Below are 21,705 nucleotides of genomic sequence, written 5' to 3' on the forward strand. Positions count from 1 at the left end.
ATTTTCAAGCGCATTGATTAGCTAATTTCTAGGGACTCGAGAAAGTTTCTATTTTCCAGCCAATCAATATGCTTAAAAAGTTTGTCGTACGACAAATGTAATATCGGCCTTAAGCTGTGGTCGAGAAGATGCTAGAGATGCTTCGAAGCATTGCATTAACCAATTAGAATAAAGAAATCTTTACTCTCTTTGCTCTGATTGGTCAATCGAATACTTCGAAGCATTTCTAGCGTCTTTTCGACCGCAGCTTTAACCTTCTTTTATATAACCTTAGGCGGCGTTTACAATAGAGATTTTAAGCCCTAAGCTTTAAGAAATTGACCAATCACAGTCAAGTATGAGAGAAATACTCGACTGTGATTGGTCAATTTCTTAAGGCTTATGGCTTAGAATCTCTATTGTAGACGTCGCATAAGGCTGATATTACATTTGCGTACGACAAATTTTCAAGCGCATTGATTAGCTAATTTCTAGGGACTCGAGAAAGTTTCTATTTTCCAGCCAATCAATATGCTTAAAAAGTTTGTCGTGCGACAAATGTAATATCGGCTTAAGCGGGAAGCACACACTTTTGCATAAGCGCATAATCACAGCAGCATAAGGAAATTGATTGGTCCATTTCCTTATGCATAACGAAATTGACCAATCAATTTCCTTATGCTTATGATTATGCGCTTATGCAAAAGTGTGTGCTCCCCGCTTTAATTTCGATTCGGAGAACGTCACTTCTGGCGCCACTGACAGTGTGACAGTCAGTGGATCGTCAAAGGTCACGCGAGTGTCTTTGAGGGGTTATCAGAAACGGGTCTTACTTTTCTTGGGAAATTCATTTCGAATAATTTAACGTGACGTCTATTATCGTCAATATGCTACCGCGATTTCTCAGGCCTACCATAAACGTCGCTCAACAAGGAGCGAAACGATTATCAACCAGCACCAAGGTATCGTAATAAATTAAATTATGATTCAATGTGTTTTCCAAATCCGAAATTAATGTAATAATGTGGATTATTTAATTGTTATCATATCCCCATTAATCGCCATTAATGTGCATGATAATAATAAATATAAATTTTTCGCTATTTTTAGCGATTAATTGGAATAATGTGTATTTAAATATACCGTGTGTTTCGAAAAGACCAAGATTATGTTTAAGAGGATCTCTCTTTTTATACATTTGCCTATTTAAGTATATATCGTCTATTTCACGCGCGCACACACACACACACACACACATAATTCGTATATTCTCATATTAACATAAAGGCGCTGATTATCCCACGCTAATTATCTTCATTCACGTTAGACGACGTTTATTGCGGGAGAGATATCATTTGCTACCTTTATCAATTACGTTGGAACTTTGCATCGCACGTCACGAGGAGCGCGATGCTGCAATCAGAACACAGTTATGCAACCGCGAATTATTCGATCCCAAAATGCTGGCGTACTAAATTGACGTATCAAGACATTTTCGGACCGACTGCGAGAATAATGAGGTCCTAATATATATTTTTTACCATATTAAATGTCTTCGCGATCCTATCAATGAAATAGCATTGTAAACTTGACCTTCCGAGAAATCTTTCAACATTCTATTAATTCTGTTGATTGCATAAACAAAATTAATGGAAAGAAATTTTTAATTCCATTTTTTTTTTTTTAATTTGCATTCTGCACACATTTACAAATGTTTCTTTTTCAAAATGCTAACATGTCGATTGCATTCTTTCTAGTGCGATGCCAAGGTTGCTGTTATGGGAGCGAGTGGTGGCATTGGCCAGCCGCTATCCTTACTTCTCAAGCAATCGCCTCTCGTCACTGAATTGTCCTTATACGATATCGTGAACACACCGGGTGTTGCCGCCGATCTCTCCCATATAAATACGCCAGCAAAAGTTAAAGCTTACAATGGCCCGGAACAACTTAAAGATTCTCTGAAAGGCGCTCAGGTATGTCGTAGAAGATTATGCCATAAATATTTAATACTTATATTTAAATATTATACATATGTGTGATTTAATTAAACTTATCAAATAGGAATTAATTAATCTTACGATCTTGGTGTTTTATCAAATTTATATTTTGTGTATTATTTTTAGGTCGTTATCATACCTGCTGGTGTGCCGCGCAAACCAGGCATGACCCGCGACGATCTCTTTAATACGAACGCTTCTATTGTTCGGGATCTCGTTGCCGCGATGGCTGAAGTCGCGCCGAAAGCCTTGGTAGCAATCATTTCGAATCCCGTCAACAGCACAGTACCAATCGCGAGCGAAGTACTGCAAAAAGCGTCTGTCTACGATCCCAACCGTGTGTTTGGAGTGACCACTTTGGATATTGTCAGAGCAAATACATTCATCGCAGAAGCAAAAGTATTCTAAATATAGTATAAAATAGCAAGGCCAAACTATCGCATATATAGAAATTTAGGCTATCAAATTTTATTTCAAATATCAATAGGAGTCATAATGTATGAAAAAATTATTTATCTTAATATTATAATGCAAAAAGAATCATATCATTTTCACTTTTGACATTGTAATCTAATAATGGCTGCAGTAAATAATCGAGTGCTTTAAGAAGCATGGCATATGAAATATTTTTATTCAATATGATTAAGCCAGAAGAATATATTGCATTATTTTTTCCAAACTTTTACTAAAGTAAGCTTTTATAATGAGAAAACATCGTTAACATATTAATGGTAAATAATTATGATTTTTCAGAACCTTGATCCACAAAAAACATCTGTCCCGGTCATTGGTGGACACAGTGGCATCACTATTATTCCACTGATCTCGCAATGCACGCCATCAGTTTCTTTCCCGGATGATCAGTTGAAGGCTCTCACCGAGAGAATTCAAGAGGCTGGTACCGAGGTCGTTAAAGCCAAAGCAGGTACCGGATCCGCCACTTTGTCCATGGCTTACGCCGGTGCACGATTCGGGCTATCATTAATTAGGGCACTTAACGGGGAGTCTGGTATCATCGAATGCTCATACGTCAAATCGAACATCACTGATGCTAAATATTTTTCCACACCAATACTTCTGGGCGTAAGTAGAAATGTAAAAATAAATCGCATGACTCTCCATATTTATCTATTTGTTATGATTGTATATCTTAGGAAGAGAAAAGACTGCAAATAGAAAAATTGTTCAAGCTATATAATTTGTTTCCCGATCGATATAGGATATTATTTTTTTATTAAGCCACATATTTGTTTTTAGAATATACCATAATACACATTTTTAATTTTAATGTTATTATTGTGTACATTCTGTTTTTTTGTAATATATATTGGCATATTGTGAATTTCAGAAAAATGGACTTGAGAAAAATTTGGGCTTGGGCAAACTAAGCAGCTTTGAGCAGAAACTATTGGACGCCGCAATCCCCGAACTCAAGAAAAATATTCAAAAAGGAGAAGACTTTGTAAATAAGAAGTGAAATCTGTCGGACCTAGCTAAATAGAGTGTGAGAATTACTGATCTTTGTTACTCATTTTATAATCATAGTCATCACAGCAATCGAATTATCATTTTTTGACTGTGATGAGCGTAAAAATCCGCGAATGTATTGTTTGTTTCTTCTGACCTGCCGATACATATATATGTAAATGTGTAGTATATGAACTGTGCAACAGATTTTATCGCGAATGTATTTATAATGTTAAGAATATTGTAAATGAAAAGTGAACTGCCTAGCAGATTTATATATACATATTAGTGTGTAAAATAGGAAATAAATAAAATAATAAATAAAATAATTACACACAAATCATGATTCAACATTCTCTTGAGGAAAATATATAATGTAGCAAAGATTTCAATAAATAACGCTCTTACAAATGCATTAAAATTTCTTTTTTTCAAACATTTATATATATATATATATATGTGTAAATTTAATTTAAATTTAATTTTTTTTCTCTTGAAAATCAAAATTATAATTGACTTTAAACAACTAAATTGAATCAGATTTGCTTCCAGATTAATTTAAACAATATCCGAAAAGGCAAGTTTTTTAATAAAGAAAATAATGAATTTAATAGGAAGTTAAGTGTCAGCATCGCGCGCGTATAGATACCAAAACAAATAATATAAACAGGTAGATAACCTTGAGATAAACAGAAGATCTCTCAGGAATATAATAGACGCGAAATATTGTTCGTTTATTCCAAAGTCTTGTAGAAGTGCAATGTAACATAACGCTTTTTGAAGCTTACCTAATTCACATAATTTTAGCGAAAAGTGTGCAGTAAGATGCCTACAGTTAATTGCAACAGATCTTATATAATAGATTATACATATATAGTACAGTGTGATATCGCAATATAAATATTTCACGACTCAATAATGAAACGTAGAATGTACAAACGACCGTGGCATAAGTTTCACGAGATTCAGGAGTCTTTTCGGGAAAATGCTCGTTTGGGGCCATCCGAAGATTCGAAGAACAAAAATGCAGAGAAAGCGAGCGACATGTCTAATCAACATTCACCGGAATTAGTTCTATACGAATCGGATCCATGTCTCTGCAGCGGGAAGCTGAGTCCTGAGATTATTCTCAAACGACCTGACATAAGACTGCAAACGGAGAGTGATAAAGAGATCGAGGATATGATTATCTCGGGGAGGATTGAACGATCCAGCTTGTCTCGAGAGTGTCATGAGTCGAATCTTTTAATGTATGATTTTAATATTGAACCTGGAGATGATTTCGCTAAATTGGAAAAATATTATCCTAAGCGCGATACTATAATGATAGACGACCCGTACGATTTAACGGACTCGATTCATTCATGCAGTTTATCTTCCTTAAGTAATATGTTGAATAGCGATGAGAACGAAACGGCCGATATAATGCACAGTGGGCAATCTTCAGCGGATGCTCTCGAAGAAACGACTCTCCAAAGAATCTCGCAATCATCGCAATTTCCTTCTAACTTGGAATCTCAATCGCGTGAAGACTCAGTTCTAGAATCTGCGAATTTCTACAACAAGCATGAGAGACGATCTCTGGAGGAAAATTCAAATCAGCAGAAAAATCGCGATATATCTGGAACGATGATGAATAATTGTTACTCGTTGGACAAGACGTTCTCGATGAATGATGATTTGATGCGCGAAATGGACAATTATCTAAACGGACAGTCATCAACAATGAACACCAATCAGTCTACCACGGAAACGACTTGCAAGTTACAGAAAGAGTACATCTCGGAATCCGCACGCTTCACAATCTTTCACGAGATCGAAAAACGATCTGGATTCACTGACGATATCGGACTGCAATCGTCCGATGAACTGGCTGGATTATCGGTCTGCAGATCTATCGAAGATGACGATGGCTCGCAAGATGATAAGAAGAGAAGAAAGGGGATATCAAATGATAATAAAAGATTTGATATCGTTCTCGAGAAAATTGGCGAGTGTTTAATGGCAAATTGGAGCGAGTTTCGCAGGATGTTTGCCAATTTGCAACGAGTAAGGAAGAAAATTGGTGGCGAAGACTCATCGGAACACAGCGCATCCTTGTTATATAGAATATTCCCCTACATCTCCATCTCGACGTCGTCTTTCCCGTTTCGCACTCCTTCGAATCGCGACATTGCTATGCGATTCTCATTCAATGGCGAAGGGCGCGAATTCACAAAGGACGAAGAAGAAGAAGAAGCGAAGAGAAACGAAGAAGAAGCGAAGAGAAACGAAGAAGAAGCGAAGAGAAACGAAGAAGAAGCGAAGAGAAACGAAGAAGAAGCGAAGAGAAACGAAGAAGAAGAAAAAGCGAAGAGAATCGAATCCAAGATTCGATCGGAAACAAATTCTTGCGGGGAATCGCCGCAATCGTCGCCGAAAAGCTTCCGAAACGCGACTTCGACGTTCGATTACGAAGAGGAAGTGAAGAAGCAGAGGCAATCGGAGATTTGCGCGAAGATTACAGATTCACTTCCGGGAAAGAGCGAAGAATGCTCATTGGATCCGCCTTCATGTGGTAAAACGTATTGGGACAACTTCTTGGAATCGACATTCGATCTGTCCACGGTGTTCAATTACGACTACCGCAGTATTCCTCTGCAAAAAGTAATACTTTAATCGTGTATCTTCAGATTTTGAAGAAGTAATCTTAACTAATCAGTTAACTTTTCTATCTCGAGCACGTTTAAAGTATAAAGTAAATATTCTCTTTATACAAATTTATTTACTACATCTCTAATAACTTTGTCCCCTTTTTGATTAATAAGGTAAAATATCATCAGGATGATACTTATAAACACCAGATGTCACAAAATATCACGAAGCTACGAGATTCCCATGCACCTCGTCGAAGAAACATTTGCTGCGCATTAATTACATGGGTGATTGCTCTCTGCATTTGGTTGAAAAAAAAACTACTACATCTGCTAAATGGTGTAAATTTCTTGCAATTGACTTAAGCCGGATCATATGGCAACGAACGAAATTTGATAACTTTATATATATATATATATAATTTTAATATATATAAATTATTTATTATTTATAATATCATCTCTATACTATATACAATATTTGTTTTTATTAGATAATTTTGTTATCAATTTTTTCAGTCTTACAAGAAATTCCAAAAAGTGATTACCCCATCTTCGTCAACGGAGACTCCTCGAACGAAAAAATTTAACCGCTTAATAGCGACATTGCGTTCTGAAAATAAGAAGACGCTACGCTTACTGTCAAAAAAAATAACACGACTCTCGATGGATTTCGTCCAGGTAAGACTGCGCATTTTATTTCGAACTTTAAGAAATATTAAATATAGTTTTGCATTCGCAAAAGATCAATATATAATTCAATATATTTATATAAAATATTCGTATCAATATACATGTAATATAGATAAATCTAAAAATAATCTATTAATATTAATAATATATTTTTTTGTAATTTTTGTAGATACGGACGAGCACCAAAGCCACCCTTAAAGCCCTCACAATCGAAGTAAATGTCATCCGTGAAATCAGCAAAAAGATGACCGAAGATCATATGACGCTAATGCAGGAGCTGAAAAAGTTGCGTGAAATGTTAGAGGAAGTTCGACCGAGATTCTCGCAACCGGTTCCCTTGTTCCCTTCGTGTCCCTCCTCATTTTCTCCTTCTCGTTCGCTCCCACCTCCTCCTCCGCCAATGCCATCATCCTTAATACCTCCACAATCTCTTTCCTTTTTACCGAAAGTGCATACTTCGGAATCCGCATCGATACCACCTCCTCCGCCTCTCCCTTTAACTTCTTTACAGTCCCCGAAGCTACCAACACAGCCTCCGACAACTCCCAATAGTAGCAAAAGCAAGAAGAATAGGACACCTAGAAAATGCTCCACACCGTTATTCAATAGGCCAACCATCACAGTTGAAGATCTATTAAAAGTCACATTAAAGAAGGCACCACAAAGTATTAAGGTATTGTCAAAATTTTATAACAAGTTTTAGCAATAAAACATCTTTACATCATCAAAGCTAGCTTCTGAATAGTAGAGTCCTAGATTATCAGAGAAGCGCCAACTCTACCCCCATTATGCTACCGTTGCCATCTTAAGACACAAACGTCAGTAGTGCTTATATATATATATATATATATATATATATATATATATATATATATAATAATTAAAATAATTATTAATAATTATTAATTATATAATAATAATAATAATAATAATATAATTATTATAATTATAAATTATATATAATATATATGTATTTATTCTATGTATATACATGTAAAACATATATAAGACATATATAACATATATAAGACAGTCCTACTTACCGTGGGTACAAGAAATTATAATATGCACCTATTTAAACTTAATATTAACACAACCACATTTAATTGACAGCTCTGTCAAGCTATACGTGTGACGTTTGTATTCTAACATGACGGCTATTTTAATCGACTAATCAGGAGGAGAAACAAGTTGGCGCTTCTCTGATAATCTAGGACTCTACTGAGGGCGCGTTTCACTTAACGACCGCAGTGCTCGCGAGTATCATTTATCTTTGTTTAACTTTTGATGAAAGGATATCGTGAACATTGCAATAATTAAGTGGAACGGGCCCTAAGTAGTCACCCTGTGAAGCTCCGAATTGACGGTGGCGACATGGGAATAAAGATGCTGCGGTAGGAATAAGAATCCTGTCCAACGACTTATTATATAAGTGAACTGGGATTTATTTGTAACTTTTGGCTAGATTTTTTAGCTCACGCCTACTGCTCACTGCTTCCATCTTACCCCTCGTTCCTTAGCAACGCATCACCGCATCATAAATCGTAACTAAGGAGCGCATCACTTAGTCTTAGGAACGTGCTATTACAAATGTATAATAGCACAATACTCTGGTAACCATAAAATATAAATATTTTAAATTATTATAAAACGTACATATACATAATTAATAATAGAATAATAATTATTTTTATTATTAATACAAAATAAAATATTCAATAAAAAATTTTAATGAGAACCTGTACTACTAGAGTATTGTGCTATTATATTTATGATGCGCACGTTCCTGCGACTAACAGGGGAGGGCGCGACTTTGGGGTCACCGAATTGAAAAAGGCTTTTATAGTATAGTACTTTATTACAAGAATATTTGAACAAAGGGATAAAGCGCAATGCTCAGCCATTTCCAAGAAAATGATTTAAACAATATGGCTTTACTTATATTTGGCTCCGTTATATCAATTAGCGAAAAGATGGTGTAGCTCGGGCATTAAGCGCGTAGTTATCACGCATCCAACCTGGGTTCAATTCTTGTCCCTTCCACTTTTTTTCTCATTCTTTTTTCATACAATTTAGCAACAAATATTTATTCATGTAAAATAAAATTAATTTAACTTACAATCTTTTTTTAATTTGCACTTTCGGAAGGCAATTTTCTTTTAATTTACTCACGAAACTGGGCATAATTTTTGTTAAACTTACAACCTTATTATTTTATATAAAATGAAGCAAATAAAACGCCACAACTTGAACATATAGTTATAATTTAATACAAAATTACAAATAAATGTGTCAAAACTTTTATTCATCCTTGTTATCACTATCATCAACAATTTCTACAGATCGGTTACAATTATTTGGAATTTGGATGATACTTGTCGTAATTACTTGTTGTAATTTTGTATTAAATTATAATTATATGTTCAAATAGTGACGTTTTATTTGCTTCATTTTATATCGGATAGAATGTATAAAATAATAAGATTATAAGCTGAATTAAAATTATGTCCAGTTTCGTGAGTAAATTAAAAGAAAATTGTTTTTCGAAAGTGCGAATTAAAAAAAAATTGTTGGTTAAATTAACTTTATTTTACATGAATAAATATTTGTTGCTATAGATTGTATAAAAAAAAATGAGAAAAAGAATGCCAGGGACAAGAATCGAACGCGGGTCTGATGCGTGATAGCTACATCGCCTTCTCGCTAATCGATCTAACGGAGTTGTATATAAGAAAAACCATATTATTTAAATCAAATTTTTTTAGAAATGGCTGAGCATTGCGTCCTAGCTTTGCTCAAGTATTCTTCTAATAGAGTATTACGCTATATAAAAGATATATACTATATATATGTTACATGTTAGCTACAAGTTACCAGCATGTTACCCATATGTCAGAATTTTTATACAGCGCCTCACGTTGCAAATCGATGAACTATGAAGCGTGAAAAGTGACAGCCCAAATTATTTTTGCGTGCCATTTCGTAATTATTCGCTTTATGCTAATGCTGTGATGTGTAACGTATTTATGAAACTTATAAAATTGTCCGAAAATTAAGCTTAGCAAGAAAAGTATTATGTAAAAAGAACATTTTCCACTTCTTTCGACAGCTGTCAAACTATATGTTTTCCCGTATGACTAGGCTTACTTTGACACTCATTTTACGGTTATTTATTAATTGTCAAAGGAAAAGCTTAGTTTTCGGACAATTTTACAAGTATACTAAAGCGATCTGTAGTCTTGTTTCTTTAAAATATCTTTTTATTTAAAAATGACACGCAAGAATTCTCAGCGTGTCATTTCTCGCTTCTGACGTCATCATTTCAATATGGCCGCGGCGATTACTCAGGAGCCTTATTTTAATATGGAATTTATTTTATTTTAATTTACTATCAACACGATTCTAAAAGCACACAAAAAAAACATGTAATTTCTTTCAATACATTTCAGGATAGTAGACGAAACACTGTACCAGGTCCCAGAGGGCCGGTCGTGTCCCTGGACATGTTGCGCAACGTAAAGCTAAAGTCTGCGAAACGTAAACCTAGCGATCATACCGGAAAATCGCCCAGGAGTGGCCGAATTATTAAAAATCGATCTGCGTCGAGCGTCACTCTTTCGCCCATTCTGACCGGATCAGAAGGCAATTTGGAGCGTATCCTGCGACAAGTAAATTTAACCAGACCGAGGAGACTCATCTCCGGCTCGAATAGCTTCCGCGATCGCGACTTTGCGAAAGAGATGCAATCTCAATCCGCGCTTGAATAATCGCATCAGTTCTTCTCCTGCGTCATACCTTATTTCTCGCTTCTGATGTCGTAACCGTAATCCAATAGTAGTAAGAAAGAAAAAACCTAAAATTTAAATTAGATATATAAATTAAATTCGGAGATTGAAAAAAAATTAAATATAGAGACGTATTATACATTTGTGTGATATAAAATTAATATAATATAAATTGAAAACTTCAAACTCTAAGCTGAATAATTTTCTTTTGACACTAGCTATGTGCGGCCGAAAGTTTAAATCGATACTTTTAATAAAAGTGTAATCTGGAAGATAGATTCGTAATTACTTTATTTGTAGCTTTCACGTGTGTAGTTTTACAGAAAAAAAAGATTGTATCCGGTGTAATCGTATTGATTGTAATACAGAGCGTAAGAACGCATGCGGATCCGGAAACGCAAAAATTAATTCTTCCGAACAATGATGAATCGCGTTGCTCTATTATTCGTTCATAGTGCGATTTTGTAATAAAATGTGTTCTAAAAGAGCGCGATCGAGATTCAATCCTATAAAATCTAATTTCTTCTAAATCTATATTTCTTAAATTGAATCAAATTTATATATAAATGTATTAAAATAAATTAAAATAAATCATTTTTTTTTTTTTTTTAATTAGAATCTTTAAACGCTCGCAGTAAAGGTATTAATTCAATCGAATAAAATTTACAGTAAAAAAATTGATACAATTTTTTAAAAATGATTTTTTTAACACTCTATGAACGAATAATTGGATCGTACGGATAATTCATCCAGAGATCGCTACTATCACCATTTCGTTGCCACCTGACGCATTTTTATACGTATCTAAATTTCTTAAAACATTTTTTGCCCGCAGCACAGATACATGCTAATGTAATTGAAATATATATATATACGCGTGTATTGTTTTAACAGCCTCGCTCCGCAATTCTTAATTTAGAGCTCTGTTTACCTTGCACACAATTTTTTCACGCGATTTAATCTCCTCGATCATCATATACTCGAGTTGATCTTACCCCGTCGCTCGGATGATCTCTCGCGTCGAGATTGTTACTTCTTCGTTTTTCTTGTTTTTTTTTTCTGTTTTCCTTTCTTTATATCCTACTTATTACGCTCTTACAATTACATTCGCAAATATACTTACTTACTTTACGAGAGCCGGTTGATATTACTTTGAGAATTATTCCTTGTATTAATAACGTATCATTTGTGTGTGTAACACGATTATTGTTTTTATCGTTACAATACCTAAATACAGGGGCGCGATAGATACCAAATTTTTTTTGTCTTCCGTGTGGATCCCTCGTGATCCGCGTTTCTCTCGCCGGATTGTAATCCTTTTTCTTGACGATTGGACGTCTTGCTTTTTTTCCCGCGCTTATTCGGCGTCTCCTTCTCGGTATCATCGTCTCCTCCCCGTCGCGTTATCAGCGAAAAAACTGAGCGAGCTTAAAAATGGATTTTGGTAGTTCTAGCTCTATAATAAGTAGGTAAGTTTTAATGCGTAAAATGGTCAGTAACTAGCTAAGCTTACCTCGTCGATCTGAAGAAAACGGGGTATTTTCACTGTAAATCTATGACTCCTTAGTACAAGAAGAACAATGGAATGTCTCAACGTAAAAGTTGATGGAATGACTCGTCGATGAATCGGCGAATGGATAATTATATAAACACGAACCGACTATTCGGATGGAAAAGACGTGGATACATACATATATCATACATGTAGGTATATATATATATATATGTATGTATAGTGTAAGAGTGTGTATGTGCGCGGGTGGAAAAAGTCGGGGTACAGTCATTTATTCTGCTCTTATACCACAGCAATCGATATTTAGTTTACACAACGGGCGTATGAAAACGTACAACCACATTACAGACTAGCTAGATAGTTGCTTGTTTGCTGTGTGAGTAACGTAATAACGCTAAAAAGGCTCACTAACGTAATCTTTTCATTTTTTTCCCCTTCTTCCTGTTTCTCCTTCACTTTTTTTAGTCAATCAACGACGCTGCACGATGTCGAGCTGACGCGATGAGACGCTCGCTTCGGTAAGATGCGTAAAGACGAACGAAATCGAAAAAAGAATTTCGACGATAATGTTTTTGCTTTTCATTCACATTATTAAGCTCTTCGCGACGGTCTCTTTACGAAAGCTCACAATCAGGGAAACGATATTATTGCATTTGACGAGATACAGACGGAAAGGGAAGGGGGGTTTGGAGATAGGAGGAGGAGGAGGAAAATCGAAGTAAGCATATTCTCGTCTCCTCAGCTCGGCTATGCTAAAAATCCATGAATTTCAGTTTTTTTTTTCTCAGCTATCTATAATATTATACTCGGATCTTTTGTCAGAAGTACATATCTTATTACACAGAGTTACAAGCTCGAAAGCGAGGTCCGTCTTAACAATTGGCAATGTGAGGACGCCGCCGTTATTTCCGTAAAGAGAGAGAAAGAAAAAAATACGAGCGCGTGTTCATCTCTAAATAAATCGATTCGCACGCATACGTTAACATCGTAGCAATTATAGTATACGCGAGACGATCGTGCGCGCAGTAAAAAAGCAAGGTTCGTAGTAACGGGACGGAAAAAGGAGAAGATTTTTGGAGAGATAGGAAAAGAGTTGGCGGACAAGTAAGGACAGACAAACACACAAATGTGTCTCAGTAGATCAATTGGTGCTTTTTCTTTTCTTTTTCTTCCGCTATTTCAAAATATATACGATACATATAATTCGTTTTCACTCACTGAGATAGGATTTAATCCCATACGAAATTGGTGTAATCCGAACTGCCTGAGATTAAACAGAAACGGCGTCAAGTCGTCGGCATCGTCAATTTTGAACGGATGGCATGCAAAATGCAAATATACGGCAACCTTTCCTCTCGATACGCAAAAACGGGGCAACTTAAAAAGTGCCTCTCCTTTCTTCTAAATGCTTTGCAGTCTCTATTTATCGCAGAGTGCGTGTTCTTTTGCTTCTGCGTGCTCCGAAATTCAATCGTGTATTATAATATGTGTACGTAATAATGCAATCAAATGATTTATGTTATTAATTAATTTTGTTATCGCTATGTTGTTGTCACTGCTGCCGCTCTGTCTTAAAATAACGGCGCGTACGTACTTTTAAAGGTCACGCAAATTTCTAAAGATCTTTCCCCTTCCCACCCCGAACTGCCATCTGCTGAATTGGTTTATTTTTCTTTTGCTTACGAGTTATTAAGAGTTTTTTCTTGTGTCTCAGTTTTATATGCGTAAGATAACACTCACTACAGCTAGAGTTACGATACGTCCTGATCTTCCACATCTTGCAGTTGCTCCTTTTGTTCGGCTTCACCTGCGTAACAAACGTGAATAATATTATATCGTCATGATCGATACATATAAACAAATGTTGAACAAATTTCATTTGGCAAATAAAATAGTTTGAGGAGCTAGTTTTAAGTAAGTTAATTTATGATTTGGTTCTTTAATTTTTTTATCTATTCATTTTAATGCGATAACAGTTGTGTAAACAGTCGTGTCGCTCACCGAATAGACGGGCTGCGGGGATGTTAGGAAAAGGGTGTATTTACGTTCAGGCATCGTGGGTATCGACAGCACTATCGCCTTGCTGATCAGGCTCGGATTCTGAATTACAAAATAATGATTCTGCGTTCGGAAATTGCATGCAACGTTTCATTTCTTACACACAAATCGAAAAAGGTTAAAAGTAAAATCGTAATATAAAAATAGAAATGATAATTTGCGAGATAAAGAGAGCGTCATAATATTTAAATTTCTTCAAGAAATCAGCAATTTTAAGAGAAAAACACTTCTATATGATAATAATTAATTGTGCCTGAAATATATATACATATATAGGTGTTATCACAACTTATCACAGGATTTGCACCTGTAGAGTCATTATTTTGTCGCGAATATTAAACTTTTACAAGAATACATATTCTTCAATAAATTTAACAACAGTTAATGATAATGACAATTGGAATCGGAAATCACAAGTTAGCAATTTGATATCCTGTTTAAGATATTTTAGATCCGAAGCCTGAGAGGAGTTTCTCTTTCGACACTTTCAAATCACACATTTTTAGTTTTTAATTGAGGACATTCATTTAATTTATCTCAATAGTAAAGACGCGTGAGATTAGAATATTTAAGATAAGATCTTCTATCACAATGCACGTGGTATTTGCTTGCGTATCGATCGGGCGGGACACATCATGCAACGCATTCTAGCGTAATCAAAACATTCTTATAGCGATTTTCGCCTTTGTAAGTAAGTGGGACATTACTAACCATCTCCCTGCATATCCGATGTCCATAGAGTGAGGTTGTCCCTGAGGAGCTGCATTATAAGGGTGGAATCTTTGTAGCTTTCCTCAGATAGTGTATCCAATTCGGCGATCGCATCGTCGAAGGCCGCCTTCGCTAAGCGGCACGCTCTGTCAGGACTATTGAGAATCTCATAGTAGAACACGGAAAAGTTGAGCGCTAATCCCAGACGAATGGGATGGGTCGGCGGCAGTTCCGTCATGGCGATATCGCTCGCTGCTTTGTACGCCACTAGAGAATTCTCCGCCGCTTCCTTCCTATCGTTACCGATGGCGAATTCCGCCAAGTAACGATGGTAATCGCCCTTCCTGAAAACGTAGATTCCAAAGTAGAGATTAATACAGTTTGTATATTGTACGCCGAAATGCGACACGATACAATACAACAGTTTAATTCAAAAATATTTTACACGATTTTGTTAAATAAAAATAAAAAAGAAGTAATAGAAAGATGAATTAACGTTCACCATTCGCTTAACAATAAATATGGCTCTAAACATAAAAGTGGAAATATATGGATTATTATGATATATAATAATTGATTTAAATTGTTTTTTGAGCTGAAAAGCTTACCATTGAAAAGCTATACACATACGTATAAATTTACATTTTATATATATTATTATACATTATATATATAATATATTTATATTTATATATATAAATTAGTCGTTAATAAATCAACTAAGGCAATTATATAGAAAATATATACAAAAGAATTTTTACATTTTATAGTAGAAGACTTTGGATTCTCCCGTGGAGGCACACGGTATCAAATGCTTATCCAAGACGCCGAGGATGTCGGCGCAAATATCCCTGAGCTCCTTTTCCACTTGAGATCGGTACTGGCGAATCATTTCTAGTTTTCCCTCGGCTCCCTTGTTCTCCTCCTTCTGTTCGATACTCGAGATTATTCTCCAGGAAGCTCTCCTTGCTCCAATGACATTTTTGTATGCCACTGAGAGAAGATTCCTTTCTTCGACGGTGAGCTCTACGTCCAACGAAGCCACCTTCTTCATTGCTTCAACCATTTCTGTAAATTCCGATAAAACGCAATTAATAATTTTATAAACAAACACAGACAGTAAAAAACCAAAGTAACAGAAAACTAGAAGAAAATAATTTTTGTAAATTTTTGATTAACTGTGAAACAAAACAAAACAGATAATTAGTTTGTAATCACTATAAAATTCTATATTTGCAAGCTTTTATGCGATTATTCTGCAAAGTACAAATTGTCAAAAGATTACTCGTAAATCATTGCTAAATAAACTCCGTGTCGCTCGTGAACTTGTTCGTTTAAATGGCATATGAACGTTTGGCCTATAAAATGTTACGTGCCCATCGCGGATGAAACGATAACGCCGAGTACCTTTGGAGTAAAGGGGATGAACGCGTCGTATATATTAATCCGCTGCCCCTTGAACTTTGCACGGAAGTTACTAAACACGTATTTATCGGCATATTCGAGCGATATTTGCCAAGAAACGCCGATCTTTTGTTCTTTAGATGTTTTTACGGAATGTCCTCTCGCAATATTTGTACGTAAGCCTTTCAGAGTTCCAATCGATTAATCTTTTAATAGAAATGCATATGTTTAATAGAGAGAAATTATTTTATATTAATATAGGGTGTCTATTCAAAACTTGTAAAAAAATTCCCTAATTTTTCAGATAATTTTTTCAAAATTCTAGGTAAAATTACAGAATTTTTAGATAAAATCTTTTAAAACAAGCTTTTTTTTTGTGTGCGTTTTCCAATACTTTTCATTCATACAAAGAAAAAATAAACCACTTAAATTTTAAATATTAAATTTAGAAATGTACCGAAAAGAACTGAATGACTTTTGTAAAATAAGCATTTTTCATTTGCATAATATTTTCATTCTCCATCATTAATTGTAAGATTACAATAAAAAGTGTACTCGTATTGTGTGTTCAGTATTTTTTGTTACGAAGAATGTATAATTAAAGAGAGAAAGATATATATTTATAATATATTTGAAATATATAATTCACACAATCATTGATCAATCAGATTGCCGATGCTTGCATTGGTCGCGTTCAGCAGAGAAAACCGCTCAGTAGCAATCGAATGTGATTGGTTCTTGTTTTTAGAACTAACGAATCAACGTCGAGTGTTGACAAGATGATAACTGAGCGCTTTCTCAGATCAGAGAATTTTTTCAAAAATTCTCAGAGTTCGAATAAAATTCCATAAAAATTCCTTCATCTTTCAAGGTAAAAATAAAATCCCTAAGAATTTCAGGTTTTCAAGGTTTTTCTAGGGAATAGACACTCTGTAATATATATATATATATATATATATATATATATATATATATATATATATATGTAGTATTTTCAAATTAAGATTAAGAGATTATAGAAAAAAGTTAATTGTTGGATCTTTAGAATGAGAAGGAAAGAAAATTATTAAATGACCCAAATCAAAATTGAATAAAATTTTTTAAACAGGAATAGAAACTGAGTATTTTGAATACTTTTATAGATGATATCAAAGAAACAATTAATGTTCATTATAGTAATCAAGTGGGTTTTATTGTGAGAAATTTTAGCTTAAAAAAAAATCAGGAAATATCGGGGATTTGTTCGACTTGACATCGATATTTCCATTCGAAAAACGTCACAAAGTTGAATTTTCAAAAAAACTGTTCGCTCTCGGTTAACTCGGCCAGCTCGTTCGCACTTGGCGCGCTAAAAATGGCACAAGTGTACTCCGCGCTCTCAAAGAGAGAAAGAAAAGGAAGAAGATAATGTTGGAAGCTGCGAAAACCTGGAGACCTATAATAACGGCGTAATAACGGAAAGGACGCGTTGATCGATGACATGGATCAACGGTGCGTCGCACGCACCGATGTTGTATCGGTGGTGAGACTTCAAGTTCATACGGGGGTAAATGTGACGTAAAACAGGCGTTACAATGAACACAAGTTACACCCATACATAGGTCGAGGTGTGCAGCAACGTGGGATAGCGGCCAGATCAATACTTTCCTTCTGCTAACCATCCCTCTCCCCATTCTATCCTCTTCCTCCACCTCCACCTCCTGCTCTCGTCACCTTCTCTCTCACCCCTTTTGCTCACTCGCCGCCCGTTCCACGACTAAACCCACCCCTTCTTCCCTATCTATCTATCTATCTATTTCCCTCCATCTCCCGTTTTCCTCCTCTTTCTCCAAGCTATCTTCAAATTTCTTGTCCTCTTGAAACAATAACATTATTACGTCGTCTCTACTCTGGTTTTCAGGATGTCTATCCAAAGCTTATAAAAAAAAATCCCTTAGAATTCCCTGATTTTTTAAGTATTCATTCAAAATTCGAGGTAAAATTGTAGAGTTTTTAGATGGAAGTTTTTAAATTTTTCAAATTTAAAAATGTACTAGAACAAATTTTTTTTTGTATGTCTTCTAACGCTTTTTTCACTCATACAAAGGAAAAATAAACCTCTTAAATTTGAAATATTAAATTGAAAAATATATTGAAAAGAACTGAATGACTTTTGTCAGATAAGCATTTTTCATTTGCATAATATTTTCATTTTCTATCATTAATAATAAGAATTACAATAAAAAATGTGTATTCAGTATTTTTTGCTACGACAATAAACGTATAATCAGAAAGAGAGAGATATATATTTAAAACACAATCATTGGCCAATCAGATCGCTTATGCTTGTGATATAAGAACAGAATGATCGAAGAGAGAATTTTTGAAAAAATTCCCCGAGTTCGAATAAAATTCCATGAGAATTCCCTGATTTTTCAAGATAAAAACGAAATCCCTAAAAATTCCAGGTTTTTTTAGGTTTTTCCAGAGAGTAGACACCCTGGATTTTGCTCTTAAGATCGATTATGTTGGCTGGCGTCGAATCTGCTCAATCAATATTGAGCGAATTTTCGGGTCTATTACTCAGTATTACTCGGATATGGATGCTATAAATACAGATATTATTAAGGTAATAGTAAAATGTGTAAAGAGAGCGATGGGCTGTCGACATTTAAAGTTGGTCAATGACTCGTTCAATTATATATGATCAAATATTTTATTCTTAAAGAATATTCTGAGAAAATACAACATTTTTATTATCGTGGAAGCAACATATATCGAAACGACGGCGTTAAAGCTGACATTTGTTTAATTTAAAGTGGTTTCGTTTTAAAAATAGGATACGTTAATTGGAGCGATTCTGAAAGAAAGACGGAGAAAATGAGATTCGGCATAATTCGAGTAGGTCTATGAAAGGAACAAAGATTTGTTAATTAGTATCGCGAGTTGTCCTCGAAGTAGTTATATAGAGTAGCGCAAAAAAAAAAAAAAAAAAAAGAGGTTATGTATGTATGTATTATTTCTATGTAAATTTCTATTAACCTTGTGATTTCTTATTATTTTACTAAAAAATCCTCAACATATTCGTTATTTTCCTTAGTTTTCAATCAATTCTCATCAGCGTTACCTTTTTTCGCAACACTCGGTACATTTCGACGAGCAGGTAAAGCCCTTAAGCCCGTATTATCACACTACGCATCGAAGATTGAAGCTTAACCAATCGGGACGAAGAGATTTTAGTTCCCTCGATTCCGATTAGTCAAATTCCAATCTTTAATCCTCAATCTTCAGTTTTCAATGCGCGATCTGATACGGGCTTTACCGGCCTGTACACGCCGGTGCACGATTTCGCCATTAAATGTCAAGTCACATGGCATTCCCACGCATAAGTGGGGAGAACGGGACGGTGGGAGGGAGGGAGGGAAGGAGGAGGAGGAGGAGGAGGAGGGGAAGAGAAATTGCTAGGGAAATGAAATTTAACCGGTGCTTTAGAAAGAAGCGCGCACCGAAACGCGTGGCGTAGGAAGAGGAGAGATTCGACCACCTCTCCCACCCCCGCCCCTTCATCCGCTCGATTGTCCCCTCCCCCCCTCATACCTCTTTTCCACTCGTGGCGTACGAAACACGCGTTGCTTTCGCCAGGAGTGAGATCGCGGAATCGGACGATAACTCTTATCATCGAAAGTTCACCTCGATGACAAGAGCGTAATCGATACGATCGGCTAGCGCGAAGCGTTTGATATCTTATCTATAATCCCGTTTCTAAAATGAATCTAGCAGAGAGACCATTTCATCTCTCTTTCTCGTCGTGAAAGAAAAAAATGGGAAACACCTGTTCTCATTGGGTGGAAAAATCACAAGCAGGGTCCGTAATCTACAAACCCCTTTGCACAGATTATGGATCTCTACCTGGGTTCCCACAAATCTTTCGGCTCGAGAAGCCCGAAAGAGGAGGAGGAGGAGAAGGAGGAGGAGGAGGAGGAGGAGGAGGAGGAGGAGGAGGAGGAGGAGGAGGAGGAGGAGGAGGAGGAGGGTAAAGAGGAAGAACAAGGAGAAGAAGAGAACATAGTTGTCTCTTTTCCTCGGTCGATCGAAATCACCCGGTCGGTGATTTCTCCGTACGCGTTCAAGGCCAGACACCCACGAGCGGAACACGCGAGTTACTACGCGCCCGCTCGCCCGTAGTAATAAGCCGGATCGGCGATTAGCGAAAGTGCCTCGCCGTGTCGCGTCGTGCGTGCGCCTTTATGCGTCACGACGTCGCGCGACGAAGCGAACTCGCCGCTTATCTACCGAGACGGCGAGGAGGAGGAAGGATCGTGGACGGCCGAGCGTACGCCTAGCAACGCCTAGCGCGCGCGTCGTCACACGATAGGGATATATCCAAGAACGAGATCGACTTCTCGTTTCTTCATTGTTCGAATCTCGAGCTTTATGACGAGATTTATGGCCGCTGGCGAGCGGATGAACGGACGGACGGACGGATGGATGGATGGACGGATGGACGGGCGGGCGGGCCTCGCCGGATCGACCGTCGCGAATGACACGAGTCGATATCGCGTCCGGCGTTGCCACAAAGAAACGCCGCCGCCGGCTACGCCGTTAACGATCGGCGTTTGCGAGATTCGGCGATCGCGCCGCGTACTTTGACAGCTATAAACGCGGACATCTCGACGCGAAGGGAATAATATTATACGGCGATAGGTTAATTCCCGATCCTCGCCGACGAGGACGACGTCGACGGACGTTCCCCGGCGAAATCGTCGACGCCGCGACGAAGTCCCCCCCCCCACCCCGCGGGAAGGGGGTCTACGTAACGGCGAATCGACGCGATTTGGGGATCGAGCGGAGTTATCAATCGGCATAGGATCGCGGCCACGCCGTCCGTCCCAGCGAGGACCGGAAAAATATCCACTCACCGTCATAGCGTTCCGCTTGCTCTGCCAGTTTCGCTTTGTAAACGTTGTCCTCCCGTTCCGACATCTCGGATGTACGCGGATTTCACAAGTTACTACCGATATCGAGGAACGTATCGTGGAGGGAAAAAAAACGGGGCGCACGAAAGATACTTGGCCGTCACGACCGTCCGAAATACGCACACGAAGACACCGCGCTCCTCCAAGACGTACAGCCACTCGCAAGCTCACTGACCAAGATGGCGGCGCCCGCCAACAATCGAAAGCAGTTCCCTGTCCCTCGCGCAGCAGCTCTGCGGATCAGGCACCGCTCTCGCCATTGTGTATTACTACGCCCGTGACGTCATCGCCGCCATCTTGGGCCGGTGCGTTCCACGGATCCGCCGAGCCGAATTCGAACATCCTCTCTCTCTCTCTCTCTCTTCCTCGTCGACTTCTCGCCCCGCGTCTCGTACATATCCGTCGCGAATATAAATTTCTCGAATATCCCATGTGTACCCTCTACGTAGAGATGTAAAGAAAATCTATTTTTTTCTAATAGAAAAAAAAAACAGTTGAAAGAAACAAATT

At 37.0% G+C, this 21,705-nt stretch overlaps 3 protein-coding genes across 4 annotated transcripts; 2 read left to right on the top strand and 1 right to left on the bottom strand.

Annotated features, from left to right (window-relative positions):
• The first annotated feature begins 728 nt into the window (after positions 1-728).
• Mdh2 (malate dehydrogenase 2) lies at positions 729-3,811 on the top strand. The gene is made up of 5 exons (XM_070294995.1): positions 729-941; positions 1,737-1,952; positions 2,103-2,375; positions 2,730-3,059; positions 3,325-3,811. The coding sequence occupies exons 1-5, from the start codon at positions 867-869 to the stop codon at positions 3,451-3,453; spliced, it is 1,023 nt and encodes a 340-aa protein (XP_070151096.1). The 5' UTR covers positions 729-866; the 3' UTR covers positions 3,454-3,811.
• Positions 3,812-4,334: 523 nt separating this feature from the next.
• On the top strand, positions 4,335-10,680 carry LOC138932814 (uncharacterized). Its single transcript, XM_070294998.1, has 5 exons — positions 4,335-6,089; positions 6,251-6,418; positions 6,596-6,757; positions 6,939-7,442; positions 10,219-10,680. The coding sequence occupies exons 1-5, from the start codon at positions 4,362-4,364 to the stop codon at positions 10,534-10,536; spliced, it is 2,880 nt and encodes a 959-aa protein (XP_070151099.1). The 5' UTR covers positions 4,335-4,361; the 3' UTR covers positions 10,537-10,680.
• A 148-nt stretch (positions 10,681-10,828) lies between these two features.
• 14-3-3epsilon (tyrosine 3-monooxygenase/tryptophan 5-monooxygenase activation protein epsilon) lies at positions 10,829-21,429 on the bottom strand. 2 transcript variants are annotated; one of them, XM_070294997.1, is made up of 5 exons: positions 21,139-21,429; positions 15,598-15,904; positions 14,837-15,180; positions 14,069-14,167; positions 10,829-13,874 (listed from the first exon to the last, which is right to left on the bottom strand). In XM_070294997.1, exons 1-4 carry the CDS (start codon positions 21,200-21,202, stop codon positions 14,115-14,117), a joined length of 768 nt encoding a protein of 255 aa, XP_070151098.1. In that variant the 5' UTR covers positions 21,203-21,429; the 3' UTR covers positions 10,829-13,874; positions 14,069-14,114. The 2 variants fall into 2 exon arrangements, with proteins under 2 accessions (XP_070151098.1, XP_070151097.1); XM_070294996.1 differs by lacking the exon at positions 14,069-14,167 and having other exon boundaries at positions 21,139-21,427.
• Between the last annotated feature and the right edge of the window lie 276 nt (positions 21,430-21,705).

This window comes from Polyergus mexicanus, unplaced genomic scaffold (genome assembly GCF_030449975.1).
Source record: "Polyergus mexicanus isolate NDT 795.1 unplaced genomic scaffold, iyPolMexi1.0 SCAF_4, whole genome shotgun sequence".
Lineage (NCBI taxonomy): Eukaryota > Metazoa > Arthropoda > Insecta > Hymenoptera > Formicidae > Polyergus > Polyergus mexicanus.